The following is a 23,741-nucleotide window of genomic DNA, read 5'->3' on the forward strand; positions in this document are numbered from 1 at the left end:
GCCATGACTTGTTTCCTGAAACAAAAAAGTGTATTATGTAAAACTAAAGTCAGCAAAGGGAAGTGATTTAATGTGGTCATCATGTACAGCTTACAAGGAAAACACGACTACTCAGAAAGAGCTGTTTTTTTCATTATTTGTCATGATCAATATGGAGCAACTGTTGTTCTCAATAATTAGAATAGTAGAAGTCCCATTAATAGAACAAATAGAGGGGTAGACTAATTATAGATGTAGTAAACTTTCTAAAAGTGCTGATTCTTGTTTGTGTTTGTGGAAAGACTTTTACTTTCTTGCAAGAATTCTATGGAATAACTGTAAAAAATAACACAGTAAAAGGTCAGTAATTTCATGTGGTAATCGTACACAATGTTCCACACATACTCCAAATGATGTCACTAAAATTTTGTTGTCATCATTTCCTGATCAAAGTACCTGGATTTAACTTGTCTCCTCAGGTCCTCTTTTAAAGGCCAATTCATATATAAAATGATCCCTTCAAGGCCCATCACTCTGGATCTGCTGGTGTTTACAGTGCAGCTGAACACAAAGTCATTAATATTCCAGATACTGATGATCATTACACATGTGTACAAATAAGTCGATTATGTACTACAGAAGGGGCAACATGGTGGGTAGCACCGAGCGGTTAGGTCCTGGGTTTGAATCCACCATCTGGCCGTGGCCTTTCTGTGTGGAGTTTGCATGTCCTCTGCAGGTCCTCCGGCTTCCTCCCATAGTCAAAAGATGTGCTTTGTGTGGTTTGATTAATTGGTTATGAATTGAATGGTTGTCTACCTCTCTGTGTTAGCCTGTGACAGACTGGCGACCTTTCCAGGGTGTACCCTGACTAGCAGATCTAGAAGTACAAGATAGAGTTGGGTCTGTAGTGTCAGTACTACCAAATGGTGTAGTACGTGTTTTGGCAGTGTTATAGTACTAGAAAATGTGCCACCTCATTGAAGTTATTATCTACTTTGATTTGTTTTACTTAATATGTGTATGAATGTGTTTCTGCAGTAACAGCTTGGAGACAAGAGGTGAAGCCACTTGATCAGCTGGGACATGATGAGCTGACGATCAGTTTTGGCTCTCATGTTTTCGTTACTTATCAAATCATATGTACTACTAGTACTACTTTTTTAGCATTAGAGTCAGTATTAGAGACAGTTTGTCCTCTTCTGAAAGTTATTTATGATGCTATCACAGCTTTTGATAGCTTTTGATGTACAACAATGTTGCTGTTGAAGTGTTGTTTTACTATTTTGGTACCATCATCAAAAATCAGTCAGTAAGAGCTGAAAATCTGTTGTATTAACTGAAACTGCAGATGTTAGGGCAGAGGCGTGAAAAGCTGGTATGGCTTTTTGTGCAACATTACAACAGCCAAACTGATTGTGTGAAACAGGAAGTGTAGAGCAATAATTTGTCAATCACATCAGAGCTGAGCTGCTTTCAGACGACTCCGTCTTGTTGTGGATGCTGAAGCTGATCATGGTTCTCCTGTGGATGATCCTGTTGGTGCTTCTGCTCTGTGCAGAGGCCGAGAACGTGATTCTAACTCTAACCTGCTCTTATGGCAGTTCAGGTAAACACTGGTACAGTCAGTTCAGATGATGCATCAGGTGCAATGTGTCACTTACAGTTTCTATGTACTGCTTCTTGATTTTGAAGCCAACGTTTAATTCTGAGAAACACAGAGTGATTGGATTGACTGAAGGACATTTTTTATGCTGTGCACATGTTCTGCCTCATCTCATATAAGCACCCAGCTTCTTTTACAAAAAAAAAGAAAGCTTCTAAGTTGCAATGTGTAAAAATAAAGCAGCAAATAAAGTACTTTATTTTCAGGTGGTAACAATGATCAGTAGGACCTCACTTAAATAATTTTACTGAAGCTTAAATGATGACAGAGCTGTAGGAATGAACTCTAATCTATAAAAGCACCATTATGCACTAACACACATGTGGAAGAAGACGTTCTTATCAACTCAGAGCCTCCAAGTCCAGCAGCAAACGTGCTGAGATTGAACTTTCTTCCCTTTCATTGTTTTAGTGTTTCAGTATGTTGGAGCTCCCTGCTGCAGGTCCACCTGAGTCAGAGTGTCATGGAGACATTCATGATCTGATCAGCCTATGAATGACTGGCTGTTTAAACCAATCAGGAGAGTGCTGCGTCTGAAGGCTGAGACCTTAAAACAGTTAACTTTCTTGCATTTGTATTAAGCTGTGTGGGTGATAATTGATTTTTAAGCAAAAGAGTTAAGTCCCTATTTTAAAATATATTTCAATCAGTGCTCCCACTCAGCTGATGGTTTTCAGTTGGAAAACCATCATTGTTGGCTGCAGCTGAGTGTGAGGTGACTGGCATGGTGATTGTGTCATGATTCTCAAGTGGAAACGTGCAGAGTACCCACTTCTAACTGGGTAAAAGATGTTGTTTCAAGTGAAGTTTTAGGGAAATCGGAGCAGAAACTTATCAGACAGACTGGTGCAGCATGTGAAGTGGGGGGGACTCTGCGCCACTCTGTGGTGCTGAAGAGAGAGCTGTGCTTACCATTGGAAAGAAAATGGGCCCTAGACCTGGAAGTTGCAGCTGGACTGGACATCTCTCTTAAGGGGAGCTAGCTTAACTACCACTCAGTAAATGTGTTGTTTCTCTCGTTTTGTGGTTGTGTCCTGTTGACAAATGCTGGGACAAAGCTGAGGAAGACAGCATTTTTTTTATCATGTAGGATGAGTTTGTTATTGGTTTACGGCTGTTGGTTTACCTGCTCAGGTTCAGGTTGCGTGTGCGTGTCCATAGTTCAGCTGACCTTCGCCCTGCCAGGCTAAGTAAACAGTCTTCCAGCCAACCCAGGTGGCCTTGCATGGAATGGGAAGGAACAGACTAAACACAGTCGTTATCAGGGTGTTTTGTTCAGCTCTGGCCATGCAGCTGGCGCCAGAGGGGTATCCGCATAAGTGATGGTATTTTTTACTTTATTGCGAACAGCTCATATGAATTTCAAAGCAGTTCTACAGTCCAACACTGGTCTCTCAATCTCCCGTTGGAGAGCCGCGAGCTTGGGTTCTGTGATGTTGTCATTTCTTGTGCTCAAGCAGCCAATTTCTGAGAACTCACGGCAGTGTGCCTCCCCGAGATGTCATCCAATGAAGTATGAAGCTGTTAGAACCCACATTAACCCACATGCCACACTACTGCCTGGAAGTGGTAAAGTTTTAGTTCCTGTGCGACATTAAGGGGATTTGTTTTCGGTTTTGGTTTTGTTTGTGTTTTTCAGACGTCACACTGACTGAAGTCACCATGTAAAGTAGGAAATGTAGAGCACTTCTGTGTCAGAGTCCATCAGAGCTGAGCTGCTTTCAGACGACTCCGTCTTGTTGTGGATGCTGAAGCTGATCATGGTTCTCCTGTGGATGATCCTGTTGGTGCTTCTGCTCTGTGCAGAGGCCGAGAACGTGACCGAGGTCAGAGGAGAGCTTGGGACCAATGTCACTCTAACCTGCTCCAATCAGACATCAGACCCACACTGGTACATGGAGATCCAGAGTCAGTTCAGAGCAGGTATCGGCCGCAGTTTTTCCTCAGCAGACTCTACCTACTGCTCTCCTGGTTTTGAAACCAAGTTCTCAATCACGGGAAACAAACTGATAATTAAAAACTTGACAGCAGAGGACTGCAGGCTTTACTTCTGTGGCATCAAGAGAGATGGCAGCATTCAGTTTGTGGAATCTTTCCACCTCGTCTCAAGTAAGTAGCCAAGTTTTTTTTTTTTTTTGTTTGTTTGGTTTTTTTTTTTTGCTTATTGCTGTAAAACATATGAACATATGACTAACAAATGATTAGTTAGTTCCCAGGCTTTATGACGTATTTGCAGAAAAGCAGGTTTTGAGCAGGCTAACAGGATTTCTCTTTTCTGTTTTGCATGTTTTAACTTGTTATCTATTACCACGTTCTTTACTTTTTGCATTCACTCTGTTCTCATGTCTGACCTTCATAGTCATTAGTATTAGTAAGTGTGAGAATGAATGCAAATGGAATGAGATCATGTGTTATTTTTTTCACATCCAAACTTCCCACCATTTGTTTTGACTCAAACTCTCCTCTGTGAAGGTCCAGCATGGTGGGTTTTAACATGTCCTGAGATACTGTAAAAGAAAACTTTGGCAGTGAGAACCTAACAAGTAATAACTCAACTTGTGAGCTTGATATATTTTTCTTTTTCCTTTTTTGGAACTTACACTGGGTACAAAAAAGTTCCTTGCAGCTTCAAGGTTGGATTTCATAAGGCAAACTGCTGCACCTATTCTGATTTCCTTGATTTCTTGAGTGAAAGCGATCCTTTCTTTGGATAAAAAGAATAAAAAGAAATTAATAATTAACACAAAAACCCCAGCAGAGCAATAAGATGGTGTATTGATACAGGTAACTAGATGGGTTTTTTGTTGTTGTTGTTTAAAGAAATAAGAGTTTTTTCTATCATGGCTGTATACTACCTTATATATCTGATATATGAAAAGTATGTTTTTCAATGAAAATTTATAGATGGTGGGCGTGTTTCAAGTTGCTGATTTGTAACTATAACATGTTCTCAGTTGATCTTTTTGCCTCTTTGTTTCCAGATGTCATTGTTCCTCCCAACGACCCACAGAACGACTGCTATAAGAGTCACCTCATCATCATCTGTGTCTCAGAATGACAAAGGCAGCCACTAATAATCAGTGAGTGTGTCACAGTAGATAAATTTAGCACATTTTCTAACTTCAGATCACAGTATCTAATGTTTGAATAGATGTTTCTGGCAGCACATATTAGAAGTGTTGGTCAAACTTCAGTCCGTATTTCTTTTAATCATTTTGCACTTTGACCAATCACTCTTACAAGTGAGGAAGCAGCTTTATACTGTCAGCGACTGCACAGAAATCTGTGTATTATAAGAATATATCTGGATCTGTACATCTGGATAAACAAGAAGTGACTCACAGCTCTGTTGGCAGGTTTTGTCATCATATTGCTGTGCTTGAAGAGGAGAAAATGCTACGACTGATGCTTCAGGTCACATCTGTAATGCTACAGAGCTACTGCGGGCTGTGCAGGTAAGTAAAAACTGTGACTGCTAACAAACTGATGCTGTGTGTGCTGCATAAACCATGACTACTGACAGTACTGGTACTAGGATCACTCTCTATAATGTTTAAAAAATGTTCGGCTGCTATGATGAACATTAACAGGCATTAAGTCGTAATGACAAAATGGAAATATGCATGTGATGTCTTCTGAAATTAATAGAATCTAAAACAGCTTTGTTCATTTAAGATTCCTGGTCTTTTATGTTTGCTGCTTCAGATCATCCAGGTGTGCGTTATCACAGTCATACAGTTTTCCCAAGACAGGACGTTCCAACAAATTCACCCCAGTCCACCATGCAATAGTATCCTCCTCTGTCACACTGATCTTCTCTGAGGTCTTCTTCTTTTCCTCTTTTACTGCCTGGCAGCTCCATATTTAACATAATTTGTCCAATATATCTACTACCCATCCTCTATGTGCGCCCAAAACATCTCAGCCTTGTCTCTATAACTTTTGATTTACCCCATTATTAATGTTTTCATGTGCATTTGGATGAGCTGCATCAGGGACAAACATAATCAAAGTAATGCGACATCACAGCCTCTCTAGCTTTAGCTCCAAACCGCTCAGCCTGAACTGTCCCTCTGATATACTCATTTCTCAGCCATCATCTCCCAACTGTACATCAGCAGGTCTCACTGTGGTTGGGTTAAAGTCATACAGAAATGGTTACTTCAAATTATTGCTCCTAAAGTTGCTTCTGTGAGCTATTAAATCATGAATTATATTTAGTTTTTCACAAAACTCCTTCCAGCTTCCAGTGGGCTCAGCAAACACTTTTCTGGTGGGTTTATGGCCTCAGGAGCTCCTTTCAGGTCTTACTGAATAAAACATGATGTTCATTTAGGAAGTCATGGTAACATTAGTGCAGAAAGAATGAAAAGCAGGGCATAACTTAGGGCAGGGCTGGTGCCTTACTCAATTGTGAGGTATGGTTTCTTCAGGAACACCAGTGTTTTGGCACGAAAAACATGATGATCAAGTCAAATGAATGAGATGAACCAGGGTCAAAATATTATCTTCAAAGCCAAAGTGAAGCAGCAAAAACCTCATTTTTCCTAATATAGACTTGAGTCTGGCTCTAAAAAAGACAGTTGCCCACAGACCCACATGTTAAAATGCTAAAAAGTTTTGATCTCTATAGCTATTTTACTCCTTCAGTGTTGCTGCTAACGCTGCAAAGACTATCACTGTAGCTATTAAAAGTTACAGTGATAGTAGTAATACTATCTAATAGTACTACTTGTACTACCCTGTACTGATTACTCATTTTCTGTTTCAGGGTAGGCGACCCTCTTTCAGCAAGACATCACGGGATTTGATTCATTCATTTCATTTTTTCATGTGTAGTATCAGTACACAGTATATTTCATGATTTGTTGTAACAGTATTAAAAAGTAATTTGTCTGCTTCCACTTTGTTTCACTGTTTAATAAAAATTACATTTATTACAATGTAATATTTGTTCTTTTAATCCATATTTCTATTTCTAATCTATTTCTTGACCGTGGGAACATTTAAGAAGATCAGAAGACACCGTACAATTTAAAATGAGCCTTTTATGTCATGTAGCAGCCAGTCCAAAAAACAAAACAAAAAAGCTGTTACTTTAAACATGTCACTGTCATCTCTGGTACAATGATTTTGCTGTTAAAGTTGCTGTTGTTCTCATTACTAGCGTCACTACTGCAGTATTGTCATTAAATCATTGAGCTGCAGAAAACAGTTGAATATCTCTAATACTAAACCAAGCTACTGAGTTTAAGCAAGGGTCAATGTAATTCTACTTCCTGAGCGCTTGTTCGTTTTTGTGGTTTTTAAAAAAATCTGATGTCATATCAAGTGACCATCTGAAAAAGGAAGTGTAGAGCACTTCCCTCTTAGAATCACATCAGAGCTGAGCTGCTTTCAGACGACTCCGTCTTGTTGTGGATGTTGAAGCTGATCATGGTTCTCCTGTGGATGATCCTGTTGGTGCTTCTGCTCTGTGCAGAGGCCGAGAACGTGACCGAGGTCAGAGGAGAGCTGGGGACCAATGTCACTCTAACCTGCTCCAATCAGAAATCAGACCCACACTGGTACATGGAGATCCACAGTCAGTTCAGAGCATGTATTGGCCGCAGTTTTTCTTCAGCAGACTCTACCTACTGCTCTCCTGGTTTTGAATCCAAATTCTCAATCCTGGGAAACAAACTTGTGATTAAAAACTATACAGCAGAGGACTGCAGGCTTTACTTCTGTGGCATCAAGAGAGGTGGCAGCATTCATTTTGTGGAGACTTTCCACCTTTTGTTAGGTAAGTACCCAACTTTCAATTTACTTTATTGCTGCAAAACAAATTAGTTGGTGTTCAGATCGCATGATGTATTTGTAGAAATGCACATTTTGAGCTGTCTAACAGGAGTTTTGACTGTTTCAACATGTTTAGGAAAGCTGTGACCACATTCTTGCAGTAATGTGGGATGTATGTGAATATTTGTTCTTAACCTCTAACAATACCATTGGGCTATGGTGACAGTCTTTTAAGCCCATGTGCATGTGAGCATGGATAGACTCGTGGTATATGGCAATAAACACACATGTAAAATGGAAAATATGGCAAATGTGTTTGTTAACAATAAAATAAAATTGAGGGGCAAAAAGAGTTTTGTCTTCTTCATCAATACAGCAGTTATGCAACAGGAAAAAAAACTGATAATACTCAATAAGTAAAGCATTGTTTTACAATTATGGTGGCGATGAGGCTGAACAAGTGGTCTGTTTGTGGAAACGTCTACTTTTCATAAATCATCTTAATCTGGTCAACAGACATAAAACTTGTCTATAATCTACTGACTTGTGCTTTACTGATTACTTTGAGGTCACCATTGGATCTAGCTGGAGGTGAGGGTTTCAGTAGTATTGTAGTCATATGGTTCCTGATTCAGAATAATTTGACTTTGATGACCATTCTGTTGAAAATTATGAAATCAATACGTTGAGAAATGAGCTCAAGTGCTACATTGTCCCCGCCCCCACAACCAATAGACAGCAGAAACTAAAAATTGGCCCTTCTTTCAAATGCCTCCACTAAAAAAGCATCAGAAGAGCTATTCTGCCGAATACTGCTGTCGTCACAGATGGTGTGAAAGTGTGCTTGACCATTGGTGTCTTGGCTCCATGGTAATACTAAACACAAATAAAAAAAATAAAAAAAAAACAGTCCTCTTTAGTCAAATTAGGATGAGTGGCGAGGAACTCGTGTCCCATTTGCTTTGTGTTTGTACTTCATGTGTGAGCATTAGATCAGGGCACCAACACCAGAAGACATCTCGTGCATATCTAAATAAGAACGAGTTGTATACTTACAGTTGGTAGGTAGCTGACGTTCTTGTTCGTGTGTCAATTAAATATTTTCCTTTTCTCTACATTTAAGTTGCCTCAGAAATCAAAGTTAATTTAACTTGTTAGTACCTTAGTTTGGATCACTGGTTGTGATTGGAGATGTGAATCTTCTGCACTGTTTTCAGAATAATTTGTCAACAAAATGCCCCGATTGGAAACTTTAATTATCATAACTGTAACGGTTCTAAAGAAATAAAACAATACTTTTTTTTCTTTTTTTCCATTGATTATCTCTCCTTTGTTCCTCTTTCATCTTTCTCCAGATGCCTCCAACAGCAACCTGCTGAAGGACTGCATCATGACTCAGTTCATCCTCATGATAGCCGTCTCAGTTGCCGCTGTCATCATCCTGATAATGGGTGAGTGTGAGTGGAGATAAGTTTAGGAGATTCTGGTCTGAACTGTAAATACCGACATCCACTACTGGACGAGCCACACTATTCACCGATGAACACGACCCAAATTTATCTATCACAGCGTTCACTGGAGCTTTAAAAGCTGGTAATTTAAAAAAATAATAAAATAAAATGAAAAATGACTCACTGACATCTGTACTAAAGGAACAGTTAGGACACGAATACATGAGCTCAGCTACATGCTCTGTCCTCATATTGTGACCTCTGGTTTGGTAATATTTGCACAGACTTTTTGAGAAGAGCATACTAATAGTGTTAGTCACATTTAACCTGAGGCTTGTCGCCCATGATTAATTAATTTCAGTGCTCTGATGTGTTTTATGTATTTTTAAACATGATTCTATCTTTTCAAACACACTAAAGTTTGATATTTTAAGTATTTTCTGATTAACTTTGATCAAAAAGTTCTTTTAATATCAGGAAAAAGAGCCTCTACAAGAACACCCACATCCTTCATTGACTGAATCACAATCGTAACACAATTTCTGATCTTTCATTAATGTCTGTTGTTAATCGACTGATCTGTTGCCCAGCAACCATTAGTAAATAGTAGAAATAACTGCTAGATAGTTTTTGTACACTATTTTCCTTATTTAGTTCTTTAACATAATATAATATATATATTTTTTTTTTTCTTTCGAATATATCTCTAATTTAGGTTTTCTTGCTGAACCCTAATCGTCTGTGAATTTCCCCAGTGTGGGATTAGTAAGTTTATGTCTAGGAAAATGATGATGAGTCCATCATTTATAATTTGTGCCAATCCAAATCACTTAAAAAAGTATGTCAACAACATTCACCTTAGTGAACAATGCTGATCAAACGGAGTTCTTGTAGTTTGTATTTTTGACGTGGGTTTTATTTTTTATTTTGAGTTTTTGATTTCAAGTCCGTAAAGCTTCAGTTTGTTTGTTTTCTCTCATTTCAGTTTAGCTTTTCTAAGTTTCAGTTTTACTTTTAGTTCCCTTAAATATTGTGATATAGAGGACATTTATCATGGGATTTTCAGAACTTCAGAATAAACATTACAACCCAACCTCTCTCTGAAAAGCCAGTTAGTCATGTAGACACCCTGAGTCTCAGTGAAAAGATGAGACAAACCTCTTCAGAGAGGAAGTGTGGACAAAGATGTTCAAATTGACAAATAACCTGTATATTTTTGTTTTATTTTAGTGTTTCAGTAATTTTCTTTTGCTTGAATATCTTATTTGATTTATTTTGTTGTTGTTTTTTTATTTTACTTGACTAAATCATTTTGAGAATAGCAGCAGTATTCAGACCGGATCATATTCTTACATTCATTATGAGACATTCTGTCCTGACTGTGAGTTTGAAGGTGGAGTGACTCAATGATCTGTTGGCAGGTGGGGTTTTGGTACTGCTGTGTTCGAGGAAGAACAAAAGCAGCAAACAGGTGGAAGAGCCTTCAGCTCACATCTACGAGAACGCAGAAACACTGTGGGCTATTCAGGTAAACAAACCTTCCACTGTTACTGACAGAACTGATACTGTGAGTTTTAATTTTGCATTACAAATATTTTTCTAGCAACTCCACAATCCTATATATCTGTATATTTAACACAGAAGAGGATATCACATTACAATGCTGTGTCACAATATAAAATAGCATCATACTATAACAATCATAGTGTATGTGAATAGGTTTGTACGCTGTCTGCTTCCCATGGACAGTGTGTGGGTTTGCTACTCTAGTCAATTTAAACTGTATGAAGTCTTCATGGCCTTGAGTTTGCTCCATGTCCACACAGTTAGATGTAGCTGGCACCATTTAACCACACTTCAGACCGATTATGATCAGTTCAAAACACAGCTACTAGTGCTGAAAATGTTCATTTTAGGCCTTCAACAAGGAACTTAACTAACCAGCCGTAGAGGTCAACGCATTATCTTTTTGAGCTGTGTAGCACTTTTCTACTCTGAGCACCCACAATGCATAGAATCTGCTGAGCCACAGTCACCCTAACATCTCTAAAAACTGTTTTATGTTTGCATCTGGTGATGACGCTGCTATTGGTACCTATGATATCAATACCACTGCTTAAAGTGCTAACACAATATTGCTTCTTCCCTATACTTATGTTGTGTTTCAGGGCAAGGTGATCCAGCCCTACCGAGCAAGACATCACTGAACGAGTTCTTTCAGACGCTACAAGACTTCATTTGTTGTATTTCATTGAAAAACATACAAACGTTTGCGCACGTTTCTTCTCTGCAGCAAATACATTAATTTTTTGTTAGTGCTGTCAGCGTTAATCTTGTTAAAATTATGTTAACGCCATAACCGCGTTAACACGACAAATCTGCATTAGCGAGTTAATGCGGATCGCCCCGTGCTTGGGGCTGCGCAGTGTCAACGCATAGATTTGCCACGTCAATGCGGTTATGGCGCTAACGTCATTTTAACGAGATTAACGCTGACAGCACTACATTTTGTGTATTATCAGGCTTGTTGGAAGACATCTGTCCACTTCAGATGTAAAACTTTCAAATCATATGGAAAGTTGTGTATCTTAAGCTGTCAAACGCTGTCAAGCTGGAATCTGAAAGCAGACAATGGTTCAAACTTTAAGGGTTCATTTTGCAGTATTAGTATAAGGTGGAGGCAATAACAGTATTTATGATAGTAACAGAAATTTTACATAGGTAGTAGTTTTTGTTAAAGTTCTTGAAAATGGAATAGTAACCTATTAATAGATGTAGTGAAGTCTACGTTTGTGGTAGAATAACAGTAAGGATTATGGGTAGTTTTTGCAGGACCTGTACATTTTATAGCTTTACTGTCAGACAGGATGGGGTTAGTGGGTAAAACATTTCCTGGCTTCTTCTTTTCTGCAAAGATTCTGGCAACGCCTGAAGAAAAAATAGAAAAGAGGAAATAATTGGATGTGCTAATTTTACAAACGTTTCCAGGAAATATGGCTACTCCGCATGATTTCACCATTAAAATCCTAGTGTCATCACTTCTTCTGCACACAACAACGTCTTTGTGTTACACCAGCTGATTGTATTGGCAGGTTCGTCAGACCCACTGAGATATCTGACGTACTACATCTTTTGGTGTGCAGCTGATCACTTATGTAACAGATGGTCACTACAGTCATGTGTAAAAAGTAGACTTTTGCCTTGAATAAAAGTTTATAACTCTGTCAGGCTGGAGATGGAGGGCAGACCTTTTTTCTTATTTGACTGTTTCAGACGTTTTACTAGCAGCAACAGTAACTACTGTACTGTTTGTACTTCTGCTTTTAGTTTTCTCTTATTGTTAGCAACATAGATGGTAGTAGGATTTTTAATGATTAACTTATTAATAGATATAGTAAAGGCTGCCCTAGAAGTAGTAGCCCCTTGGTTAACGGTAGTTGTACAGGACCTGTAAAACCATGCAGATAGTACAAGATGGAGTTTGTCTTTGACTCATTTGTCTGTTTCCACTTGTTTGTTTCACTGTGTAATTTTTTACTTTTTACTTAATTTTAATTTATATTTAACTGACTTTTTTAAATTTTCAAGTCACTTTCTTTTCAGTATCAGCTATGAGCTGTTGTTAAGGGAAGATTTACAATGTTCAGAAAATACATTACGATCCGAGCAGAACTTCATTTTTTTCATTTTATTTCAATTTGTATTTTAAGTTCAGTTTAATGTCATTCCTCTGTGATTTACCATCTCAACACTTACATTTCCCCTCACTAATAACATGTGTGATACATATATATGATGCAGAGTAGTTTGCAAAGAAATCCTTAATAATGGAGAGCTCCTGTAATGTCTAATTTATTAAAACAGGTTCAGACTGCACCAGCGTCTCTGAGAAATTAACTGACTGAATGAATGCACAAAGTTTAACCAGTTTTGCTGTAAATATTACCAGTTAGTCATGCAACCCTTTTAATTACATTTTTTTATTGTATACATCAAGATTAATGCTTGAACTACTGAGTTTTGTTTTGTTTTTGTTTTTTGAGATACATGATGACAGGAAATCCAAATTACAAGCACCTGATTTCACAGAGCGTGACGCACTGCCTGAAATTAAACAGCATAGAAAGTATTTAAAGTGAGCTCAGGCTTAAACATCTGCAGCAGTAATATTAATCATATTAATATTTTAATAATCCATGAAATCCATTTGATAATAATTCACAATATACAGCTACAGTTACATGTGTAGTGGGGCTTTCATAGGATTTTTTTTTTGTTACTTTTTCTTAAAATAATCCTCTACCTTTTGACTGTCATGGATTTGCAGTGTAGCAGGCAGGATGTAGGACTGATAAAAAAAGGGTGAACTGAAAGAGGCAGCTTTATGTTGGCTGTAAATGACTCTTCACACATACAGGAAAGAAAACCAAAAGCAAGGAACTAGAAATATGAACTTAAATCAAAACACAATTAAACTTGGACACTAAGGAACTAAACTGGGAAACAGAGAGCTAGAAAACTACGAGGAGCACGGAGGAAAAAACACACAGCAAAGAGAATGCCCACAAAGGTTACAGACATGACAACAAGCAGGGGAAGACTGAGGACTAACATACACAGGCCGGCTAACGAGAGGATGGGGAACAGGAAGCACACATGTGGGACTAATTGATGTGATGAGACAGGGGAAAAGCAAAACTCAAAAACACTGAACACTGGAGTAGCAAAGTAACACAGGAAGCATGACAGATAGACGTGGACGTGATACTGAGACATAGAAACATGACAGACAGTGGGAACAGTGGGGACATGAAGCACAGAGACAAAAGTAACAATACCCAGGACACAGGAAAGACATAGAGACAAAACTAAGCCTGGGCATAAAACACTGAGAACAGAAACTTAGAAACCAGGAACTGTATAATACAAAACTTAAAAAGTATAACTAAACCCAAAAAACACAAACACTGGGTAGTCAGACCCAGTGCCCTGTCATTGACATTGTCTGCTAGTGGCAAATTTTAAGGTGATCACTAGAGAAGTGACAGATTTTACAGTTTGTCAGCCAAGGAAGGAGTGCAGCAAGCTTTCATGTTTCTCTTGCTTTCTTTCATGTAAAAGTTTGTTCCTCATTTCTTCTTTTACTTCCTATAAAGGTTATTGCATGCCACTGGTAGTACCAAAGGGTGCACGCTTGTGTTTTATTTTGTAGCAGTATTATGGTACTCTTTACATTACTTGAAGTGTCAGATCACATAACAATTGGACTCAATATTACATTTTCAAATAAAAACTATAGTTAAATGTATAGAAATGTGATTTTTTTTCTCGGACCACACATTTTGGTCTAGATTCCCCCCAAAAAGAGAGACATTTTTCAAAAATCAGGCGGTCTGTCCTTCAAGCGCAAGTCCTGTACCAAAGACCTTACACCTTCCTCCATCTCTTCCCCCTGAGCTTCTCCAAAGCAACGAGGGACAGCGATGGCTTGCCACTAGTTGTTAACCTTCACTAAAGCTGTTTGTGTACTGTGATGAGCTCTGAAACCTGATTAGAACTCAGTAAGCAGTTTTATAACTACTCTTTCAAGACATTTTGAGATGAAAGTAAGGTTAAAGATTGGCCTGTAATTGGCCAAGATGGCTGTTTCAAAGTGATGGCATTTTAAGAAATTATTTAATTATTGCCAGCTTTAACTACCGTGGCACATAGCCCCTTAATAGATATAGTATTTATGATTGAAGCATTAATTAATGGTGGAACTTCATTGAGCAGTCTTGTCTTGAGTTCTCCTGCTGAGTACATCTGCACTGGATAGCGATGCACCGTAGCTCCTTTACAAAATTCTCTCCATTAACCCTTTATATCAGCTAAACCAAGTTTAAACCAACCAAAAAAATGCACATGCCAGATTTATTTACAGAGCAAATTCCATTACATGTAATGTGTGCACCAAGAGATAAAAACATAAGAAACTATATACAGTGGGGCAAAAAAGTATTTAGTCAGCCACCGATTGTGCAAGTTCCCCCACCTAAAATGATGACAGAGGTCAGTAATTTGCACCAGAGGTACACTTCAACTGTGAGAGACAGAATGTGAAAAAAAAAATCCATGAATCCACATGGTAGGATTTGTAAAGAATTTATTCGTAAATCAGGGTGGAAAATAAGTATTTGGTCAATAACAAAAATACAACTCAATACTTTGTAACATAACCTTTGTTGGCAATAACAGAGGTCAAACGTTTACTATAGGTCTTTACCAGGTTTGCACACACAGTAGCTGGTATTTTGGCCCATTCCTCCATGCAGATCTTCTCGAGAGCAGTGATGTTTCGGGGCTGTCGCCGAGCAACACGGACTTTCAACTCCCGCCACAGATTTTCTATGGGGTTGAGGTCTGGAGACTGGCTAGGCCACTCCAGGACTTTCAAATGCTTCTTACGGAGCCACTCCTTTGTTGCCCGGGCGGTGTGTTTTGGATCATTGTCATGTTGGAAGACCCAGCCTCGTTTCATCTTCAAAGTTCTCACTGATGGAAGGAGGTTTTGGCTCAAAATCTCACGATACATGGCCCCATTCATTCTGTCCTTAACACGGATCAGTCGTCCTGTCCCCTTGGCAGAAAAACAGCCCCATAGCATGATGTTTCCACCCCCATGCTTCACAGTAGGTATGGTGTTCTTGGGATGCAACTCAGTATTTTTCTTCCTCCAAACACGACGAGTTGAGTTTATACCAAAAAGTTCTACTTTGGTTTCATCTGACCACATGACATTCTCCCAATCCTCTGCTGTATCATCCATGTGCTCTCTGGCAAACTTCAGACGGGCCTGGACATGCACTGGCTTCAGCAGCGGAACACGTCTGGCACTGCGGGATTTGATTCCCTGCCGTTGTAGTGTGTTACTGATGGTGACCTTTGTTACTTTGGTCCCAGCTCTCTGCAGGTCATTCACCAGGTCCCCCCGTGTGGTTCTGGGATCTTTGCTCACCGTTCTCATGATCATTTTGACCCCACGGGATGAGATCTTGCGTGGAGCCCCAGATCGAGGGAGATTATCAGTGGTCTTGTATGTCTTCCATTTTCTGATGATTGCTCCCACAGTTGATTTTTTCACACCAAGCTGCTTGCCTATTGTAGATTCACTCTTCCCAGTCTGGTGCAGGTCTACAATACTTTTCCTGGTGTCCTTCGAAAGCTCTTTGGTCTTGGCCATGGTGGAGTTTGGAGTCTGACTGTTTGAGGCTGTGGACAGGTGTCTTTTATACAGATGATGAGTTCAAACAGGTGCCATTCATACAGGTAACGAGTGGGGGACAGAAAAGCTTCTTACAGAAGACGTTACAGGTCTGTGAGAGCCAGAGATTTTCCATGTTTGAGGTGACCGAATACTTATTTTCCACCCTGATTTACGAATAAATTCTTTACAAATCCTACCATGTGGATTCATGGATTTTTTTTTTCACATTCTGTCTCTCACAGTTGAAGTGTACCTCTGGTGCAAATTACTGACCTCTGTCACCATTTTAAGTGGGGGAACTTGCACAATCGGTGGCTGACTAAATACTTTTTTGCCCCACTGTAGGTCCACAGTGTCTCACTGTAAATAAAAAACAAAGAAGTAAAAGCAATACAAATTAGCATACACACACACACACATGCGCGCACAAAAGCAGACAGCTATTATGTCTGTACCCTGGTAAGACACAACATGGCAGCTACAAGGACTCTTTCATTTATTAAGACCATCAGTGTGTATTGCTCCAAATCAAGCATATAATATTAAATGAATATTGCTGGATCAGCTACTTCTACTTAAAACATATTAGAACATGACTAAGCACAAAATCACCAAGAATAACATCTTATAAGTGCTGCGTAAGCGCGTGCGGCCTTCCAAGCTCAAAGCCTTTGCCCTCCATAGATCAGCCAGACTCGCGCTGGCTGTAACTTTTAACCTTTAATTAACTTGAGCACAACTCTAGAATAAGCAACAAACTGCAATGTGTATGGAATGATCATGGTTACATCTGCAATGGAAAATCATGTTATTATTCTGGTACCTGTAAGGAAAAAATCAAACTAAAGTTATCACCATCACTGTAATGCAAAGGATAATATAGGGTCAAAAACTTCAATTTATGTTTAATGCAAAGCTGGTTATATACTTCTGATGAACTAATAATGCCATATTAAAATAATGAATGATGATGAGAAAAACATCCCCTCCTTATTCTACATAAGCCTATGATAACTAAAGGGTTTTGAGTCTGTTTCTAAGTGTATGAGTAGATGTGTGGACTCAGGTCAGCAGACAGCTGGAGTAATATGGTCAGATTTCCATGTTTGTGGAAGCTCTTTCTTAGTGCCTACACATACTGCTGCTGCTGCTGAATCCTGAAATAGAGCATCACAGTTTTCCCAATTTCTCAGAGCCCTTGTCAGATCAGACTTTTACATTATAGAAAACAGTTCTGGTAACTTTGTTGATGTTTTTTGTAAAAATCCAGATCTTTGACCAAAATAAGGCCAAGATTCCTGACTTGCTCACTGTGCTTCTGAGACAGGGATGATTAATATGAATCTCTCTGACTGTTTGGATCAGCAAATATGAATACAACTGTGTATCTTCTGCATTAGAGTGGCAGGCTTTATTTTGATTCTTCTTGACAGTATCAATTTAGAGCAATGAAAAAATTGACGAGTCAAGAATTGACCCCCAGTGAACTTCTGATTAAATGTTTATTCAAATCAGTATCAGGGCAAGAGGTGTACCAGACATACCAATCTACCATGTGCATTTCAAGGTTAGCCTCCACAAAACATCAAATACACACACATGCTGAAGTTACAGTAATCTGCTGGTACTGCTGGTACTGGTAACATCAGTACCAGCAGAGGGAGATATTGGATTTCAAGCAGGAAAATAGTCACAGGAAAGTGTTAATCGTTTCTGGTGATTAAGGACCCTTCAGTGTTCTTCACACTTTTCTTTCTCACTAGCAGTTTACAGTTTGGATAGAGGAGACAAACACCTATTAAAGATAGGCTTAAAACGTTCCTTTTTATATGGATCTATAGCATGTAAGGCTGGATCAGGTGACCCTGAACCCTCCCCTACTCTGCAATAGGCCCAGGCTACTGTGGGATTTCCACGATGCACTGAGCGTTTCTTCTTCACAGCAGTAATAAGAAGCTGAAATCTATTAGGATGGTTTTATGATTTGTTGGTTCATTTCTTGCACAGATATATTGAAAATAAAATAGCCTCGCTCTTGTTATTAAACCAGAACAGCAGAAGGAAGCTGTTAGAACCTGTTACAACCTGTTTAAATTTAAAGTCTCTTTTAACCCAAAGGGCAAAGTGCTAGCCAGAGGCGATAAAGTTTAACATCCTGTGAGAGATGTAAGGTGTTTGTGGGTTTTCTTTATCAGACATGCCACTGCCCAAAGTCACCATGTAAAGTAGGAAGTGTAGAGCACTTCTGTGTCAGAGTCCATCAGAGCTGAGCTGCTTTCAGACGACTCCGTCTTGTTGTGGATGCTGAAGCTGATCATGGTTCTCCTGTGGATGATCCTGTTGGTGCTTCTGCTCTGTGCAGAGGCCGAGAACGTGACCGAGGTCAGAGACGAGCTGGGGACCGATGTCACTCTAACCTGCTCCAATCAGACATCAGAGATCCACTGGTACATGGAGATCCACAGTCAGTTCAGAGCATGTATCAGCCGCAGTTTTTCCTCAGCAGACTCTACCTACTGCTCTCCTGATTTTGAAACTAAATTTTCAATCCTGCAAAACAAACTCGTGATTAAAAACTTGACAGCAGAGGACTGCAGGCTTTACTTCTGTGGCATCAAGAGAGGAGGCAGCACTCAGTTTGTGGACACTTTCCACCTCGTCTCAGGTAAGTACAAGAGTTTATTTCTGATTATTGCTGTTGGATTAGTGAGTGTTTAGGCCTCAATACACATTTTCAAATGGCTGACAGCATCTTAAATACACGAGTAAGTAGTTTATGTTACTGTCGGAAACCATCTACTTTTTTTATTATAACTTGAGAGTTGAGGAATTTTGGGACGACTTCTTATACTGTCTTGTGATAGTACAAGATTATTACATGCAAACGTTTGTTTTTAAGTCTGACCTTAATAGGCATTACTAAGTGCTATTATGAACACAAAGGAAATGAGTTCATGTGGTAAGTTTTCAAATTTGTGACCACCCACACAAACAGGTACACACACACACACACACACACACACACACACACACACACACACACACACACACACACACACACACACTAAATATTTAGCTACCAAAAACTACTTGTTTTGGTTTAGGAAAACTGGTGTGTTGTTAAGACTTGCTCCTGCAAACCAAGGAGCTTGGAAAGAAAAGCGACTGGACTTCTTTGCGTTTCTTAAAGACGTCTCATGTCTTATCTGAGAAGTTTAATCAGTTCTACGACTAATTGGGACAGAGACTATTGCGAATTGTCCCTTATGAGGGTCACAGACCCACTATTGATCATCTGCCTAATCACATGAGCCATACTCCTGTTTTTAAATGAGTATATGAGTTTCCTGTTTCGTGTTTCTCAATTCCTGTTTCGGTTTGGTAGCGATTTAGACCTTGCTTTGTTTCACCTCCTTCGCTGCCTGTCACCCATTACCCTCCCAATCCGACTACACTGTTTACCTTCATGTGTTTAGATACTTGTAAGCTTGACCTTGCCTTTCGTCGGTTGTAGCACTTCTTTCTCCTCCCTGTGTGTTTCGTTATCAATTTTCAATTTGCCTTCTCCCAGTTTGCTTTCTTTCTTTTATAAGATTTTGCACAAGCTTGAAATAAAAGGCTTGTTTTTTTGTTTACATTGGCCTGTATAAGAGTGCTTTAACCAGTGCCACCATGCTACTTATAAATGCTTCTTAACTTATCTTTGTCCTTTCTGTCCTTTCCAGATGTCGCTCGGCCTACCAACAACCCACAAAACAACTGCTTTTTCAGTCTGTTGATCACCATATCTATGTCAGTTGTCGCCTTCATTGTTCTAATAATCAGTGAGTCTGTTATTTTACAATTTTAGTAGATTTTGTGGTCCAACCCAATATCATGGCAAAGCGTGTAATAGACATACCGGTCCACTGTGTCCATTTCACACTTGGCCTCTCCAAAACCTGAAATGGACACACGCATGCAGAAGCTGCAGTAACAGCAGAGGGAGATATCTTATTTCAAACCACTTTGAAAATAATCATCCAAAAACCATTTAAAAGACATTATTAACACATTTACATGTATATACAGCAGATACCACCTAGCTTAATCATTTCCAGTGATCAAAGGCCCTGAAAACTACTATAGTTTTTTTGCACACTACTGACTTCATAAACGTAGAGAGGCTGCTTTATTGCAGTAGCAACTTGCACAAAAAACCTTACAAAACTAAACCAAAACCTAGAAACTGGAACTAATAACAAAACATGGGGAAACTACAGACGGCGACCTGAGGAAGCACACGGCGACCTGAGGAAGCACAGGAGAAGAGACACACATAGCATGAGGGGAGGACATGAAACTGACAGAGAAAAACACAGGGTTAAAATGCATGGGACACAAGAGGAGAGCACAGCTGGAATCAGAATCAGAATCAGAATCAGAATACTTTATTGATCCCTGGGGGAAATTATTTTTTGTTACAGTGCTCCATTTTAAACCAACATTAAGACAAGACAGACAATACGCTAACTAAGAATAGTACAATATATACATATATATACATACATACATACATAGTCACTTATAAATAAATATTTGGAAAAGAAACATGTGTAGTTGTAGCAGCAAACAGTGTGTTAAGTGGATGCGTTGTACAGGGAGATGGCCACAGGCAGGAATGATTTCCTGTGTCGTTCAGTGGTGCTTTTCGGTAATCTCAGTCTCTCACTGAACGAGCTCCTGTGACTGACCAACATGTCATGGAGTGGGTGGGAGGTGTTATCCAACATTGTCTTTATCTTGGACAGCATCCGCCTCTCCGACACCACCTTGAGGGAGTCCAGCTCCATCCCCACAACATTGCTGGCCTTACGGATCAGTTTATTAAGTCTGTTGGCATCTGCGACCCTCAGCCTGCTCCCCCAGCATGCAACAGCATAGAGGATCGCACTGGCCACCACAGACTCATAGAAAATCCTCAGCATTTTCTGGCAGATGTTGAAGGACCTCAGTCGCCTCAAAAAATAGAGGCGACTCTGGCCCTTCCTGTAAAGTGCTGTGGTGTTTTTAGCCCAGTCCAGTTTATTGTCAATGTGTACTCCAAGGTATTTATAGTCCTCCACAATGTCAACACTGACCCCCTGGATTGAAACAGGGGTCAAGTGTTTCCTGGTCTTCCTGAAGTCCACGATCAGTTCCTTGGTCTTTGCCACGTTGAGCTGCAGATGATTCTGCTCACACCACGTGACAAAGGAGTCGACCACAGCCCGGTACTCTGTCTCATCATCCCTGCTGATGCATCCAACCACCGCAGAGTCATCAGAAAACTTCTGAAGATGGCAGGTCTCTGTGCAGTGGCTGAAGTCTGTGGTGTAGAGGGTGAAGAGGAAGGGGGAGAGGACAGTCCCCTGTGGTGCCCCTGTGTTGCTAATCACCTTGTCAGACACACACTGGGAGACGTACATATTGTGGTCTTCCTGTCAGGTAATCAACAATCCAGGACACCAGAGAAGCATCCACCTGCATCGCTGCTAACTTATCACCCAGGAGGGTCGGCCTGATGGTGTTGAAAGCACTGGAAAAGTCAAAAAACATGACCCTCACAGTGCTCGCCGGCTGGTCCAGATGGGTGTAGACACGATTGAGCAGGTAGATGATGGCGTCCTCTGTTCCGAGACGAGGCTGATAAGCGAACTGAAGGGGATCCAGATGTGGTCTTACTATGGGGTAACACTTAAGACATGAGACAAGGGACCATCAATGTAAATGGCATGAACACAAGGGGAACACAGAGAACACTTACAGAATGGAAAAAACAAAAACAAAAACCCAGAAAACTCTAAAAATTCTAAAAATTAATAAATGCAAAACAATAAATGGAGTCACTAAACGCTAGACCATGACCTAGATAAGTTATCCTGGTCACCACAGCTAGCCTTAAAGGCTGTTATTTTTTAATGAATCTAATTAAATAAAAGCTCATTGAACATTTGGGCTGAATGAAAGATGAAGTAACTCAGTGCTCTGTTGGCAGCTTTTTCTTGTATATTGCTGTGCTTGAAGAGGAAAAGCTACAGCAACCAGAGGGATGATATCTCACTTCACATCTATGATGTACCAGAGCCGCTGCAGGATGTGAAGGTAATTAAACCACTGCTATTACTAACAAGACTCATAATTTGAAAGGTAAGGCTTCAAAAACTAGAAACTACAATGTAAACTGAATGAATGTTTTTAGTCCCATTCACAGTTATTAACCTGCACTGAGATATAATCACAAAATGAAAACACGATTATTTTGTCTTTAAAAAATTAGAATGATAAAAAACAAACAAACAAACTATAAAGACACATCTCCTGGATGCACTGGTACGCATCTTCAGTGATGTATCCTGGGGTCATCAGGTGTTTCGGGTCTCACAACATCATACACCCTCGCCCAGGCGACCCAGCCGGGGGTGATCAGGTCCCGACTTGCGTACCAGTAGCTACCCACGGACCAGCCCTCTTAATCCACAGCCACCTTGTGGCTTTCTCTGCCGCTTCACTCACAGCCTGGATGGCCCTCTTCTTGGTTGCCCCAGCCACGCCCAGCCGGCCTAGGACTTTGCAGAGTGATCGTCCTGCAAAGCCCCTACAACCCACTTCTATGGGCTCATAGAAAGTCTTCCAGCCCCTTCCCCTGCACTCTTGCACTAGTTCCTGGTACTTTCCTCGTTTCCTTTCATTGGCCTCCTCGATCCGCTCTTCCCAGGGCACTGTGAGTTCCAGCATAATCAGCTGTTTTGAGGCCTCAGAAATAATTATCAAGTCTGGCCGGAGTGATGTTTTTACAATGTTCTGAGGGAACTTTAGTTGTTTACCCAGGTCAGCCTGTAGCTACCAATCAGAGGCTGTGTTGAGAAGATTATTTCATTTAAGTTTTCTAACATTTTTTATTTGATACTTTTTATAATTCTACTTTTCACAACTATACTATTGTACTATTAGCTTTTGCTATTAGGTACTACTTTTGTGTGTGTTTCTTTGTGTGTAAAGGCTTGTGAAAAATATGACTAAACAAACTGGTATGTTCACCTAAACTGTCCAAGCGATGTGGTAAAGCAATAAAAAAGTGTCCGGGTTGAAAAAAAGGATACAGGGAGGCAGAATTGCCAGATTAAAAGGTTTCATTAATGTTTCTATTGTAATTAAACCACAAGAGATGGAAAAGCTGTTATAATATTTTAACGAAAGAAAACATCAAAATCCAGGGGTTGGTCACTAAACTAAAAGGTCCAAAAAGGTTTAGTCACCAAAACAGACCCCTCTCCACAGAGCAGAAGCAACCACCACACACAGCTCACTAGCTACAATACCACCAAGGCCCTGACACTAGAGCTCACCTTTCTCTGGCCTTAAGTATTCTTAATAGCTGATTAGCATCAGCTGTACAAAACGGGTGGCACCTAAGGCAGGAGAGATGCCAGGACACACCCACAAGAGGTCAATTTCCTGCTAGGGCCGTAACAAATATAAACAAACAAAAATGTTTCAACAAGGATGGCTTGTTTAGAAGGGTTGAACAACTCCTGTAAAAGGAGCATGGCAGCACAGCTTAGCTTCGGGAATTTCTGTCTGAACAAACCACAAAACC

The 23,741-nt window shown here is 39.8% G+C and overlaps 3 protein-coding genes across 3 annotated transcripts; all 3 read left to right on the forward strand.

Annotated features, from left to right (window-relative positions):
• Positions 1 to 2,955: 2,955 nt before the first annotated feature.
• LOC146680709 (uncharacterized) lies at positions 2,956 to 6,584 on the forward strand. Its single transcript, XM_085449215.1, has 4 exons — positions 2,956 to 3,754; positions 4,627 to 4,725; positions 5,002 to 5,100; positions 6,417 to 6,584. Exons 1-2 carry the CDS (start codon positions 3,391 to 3,393, stop codon positions 4,701 to 4,703), a joined length of 441 nt encoding a protein of 146 aa, XP_085305341.1. The 5' UTR covers positions 2,956 to 3,390; the 3' UTR covers positions 4,704 to 4,725; positions 5,002 to 5,100; positions 6,417 to 6,584.
• Positions 6,585 to 6,998: 414 nt separating this feature from the next.
• LOC146680710 (uncharacterized) lies at positions 6,999 to 11,234 on the forward strand. Its single transcript, XM_085448414.1, has 4 exons — positions 6,999 to 7,430; positions 8,782 to 8,877; positions 10,299 to 10,405; positions 11,046 to 11,234. Exons 1-4 carry the CDS (start codon positions 7,067 to 7,069, stop codon positions 11,082 to 11,084), a joined length of 606 nt encoding a protein of 201 aa, XP_085304540.1. The 5' UTR covers positions 6,999 to 7,066; the 3' UTR covers positions 11,085 to 11,234.
• Positions 11,235 to 18,424: 7,190 nt separating this feature from the next.
• LOC146680711 (uncharacterized) lies at positions 18,425 to 19,973 on the forward strand. Its single transcript, XM_085447611.1, has 2 exons — positions 18,425 to 18,788; positions 19,849 to 19,973. Exons 1-2 carry the CDS (start codon positions 18,425 to 18,427, stop codon positions 19,971 to 19,973), a joined length of 489 nt encoding a protein of 162 aa, XP_085303737.1.
• Positions 19,974 to 23,741: the final 3,768 nt, after the last annotated feature.

Source organism: Copadichromis virginalis, linkage group LG23, assembly GCF_057382275.1.
Source record: "Copadichromis virginalis isolate Kocher_CV1m ecotype Utaka linkage group LG23, C_Virginalis_male_GT1.1, whole genome shotgun sequence".
Classification (NCBI taxonomy): Eukaryota; Metazoa; Chordata; class Actinopteri; order Cichliformes; family Cichlidae; genus Copadichromis; species Copadichromis virginalis.

What these genes read in the sequence shown, in the direction of transcription:
- LOC146680711 (XM_085447611.1), top strand. Translation starts at nt 18,425, where the DNA reads ATGCTGAAGCTGATCATGGTTCTCCTGTGGATGATCCTGTTGGTGCTT. An exon ending in CACTTTCCACCTCGTCTCAG is followed by an intron (nt 18,789 to 19,848) that starts GTAAGTACAAGA and finishes TGTCCTTTCCAG; the next exon opens with ATGTCGCTCGGCCTACCAAC.
- LOC146680710 (XM_085448414.1), top strand. Translation starts at nt 7,067, where the DNA reads ATGTTGAAGCTGATCATGGTTCTCCTGTGGATGATCCTGTTGGTGCTT. An exon ending in TGTCATCATCCTGATAATGG is followed by an intron (nt 8,878 to 10,298) that starts GTGAGTGTGAGT and finishes ATCTGTTGGCAG; the next exon opens with GTGGGGTTTTGGTACTGCTG. An exon ending in AAACACTGTGGGCTATTCAG is followed by an intron (nt 10,406 to 11,045) that starts GTAAACAAACCT and finishes GTTGTGTTTCAG; the next exon opens with GGCAAGGTGATCCAGCCCTA.
- LOC146680709 (XM_085449215.1), top strand. Translation starts at nt 3,391, where the DNA reads ATGCTGAAGCTGATCATGGTTCTCCTGTGGATGATCCTGTTGGTGCTT. An exon ending in ATCTTTCCACCTCGTCTCAA is followed by an intron (nt 3,755 to 4,626) that starts GTAAGTAGCCAA and finishes CTTTGTTTCCAG; the next exon opens with ATGTCATTGTTCCTCCCAAC.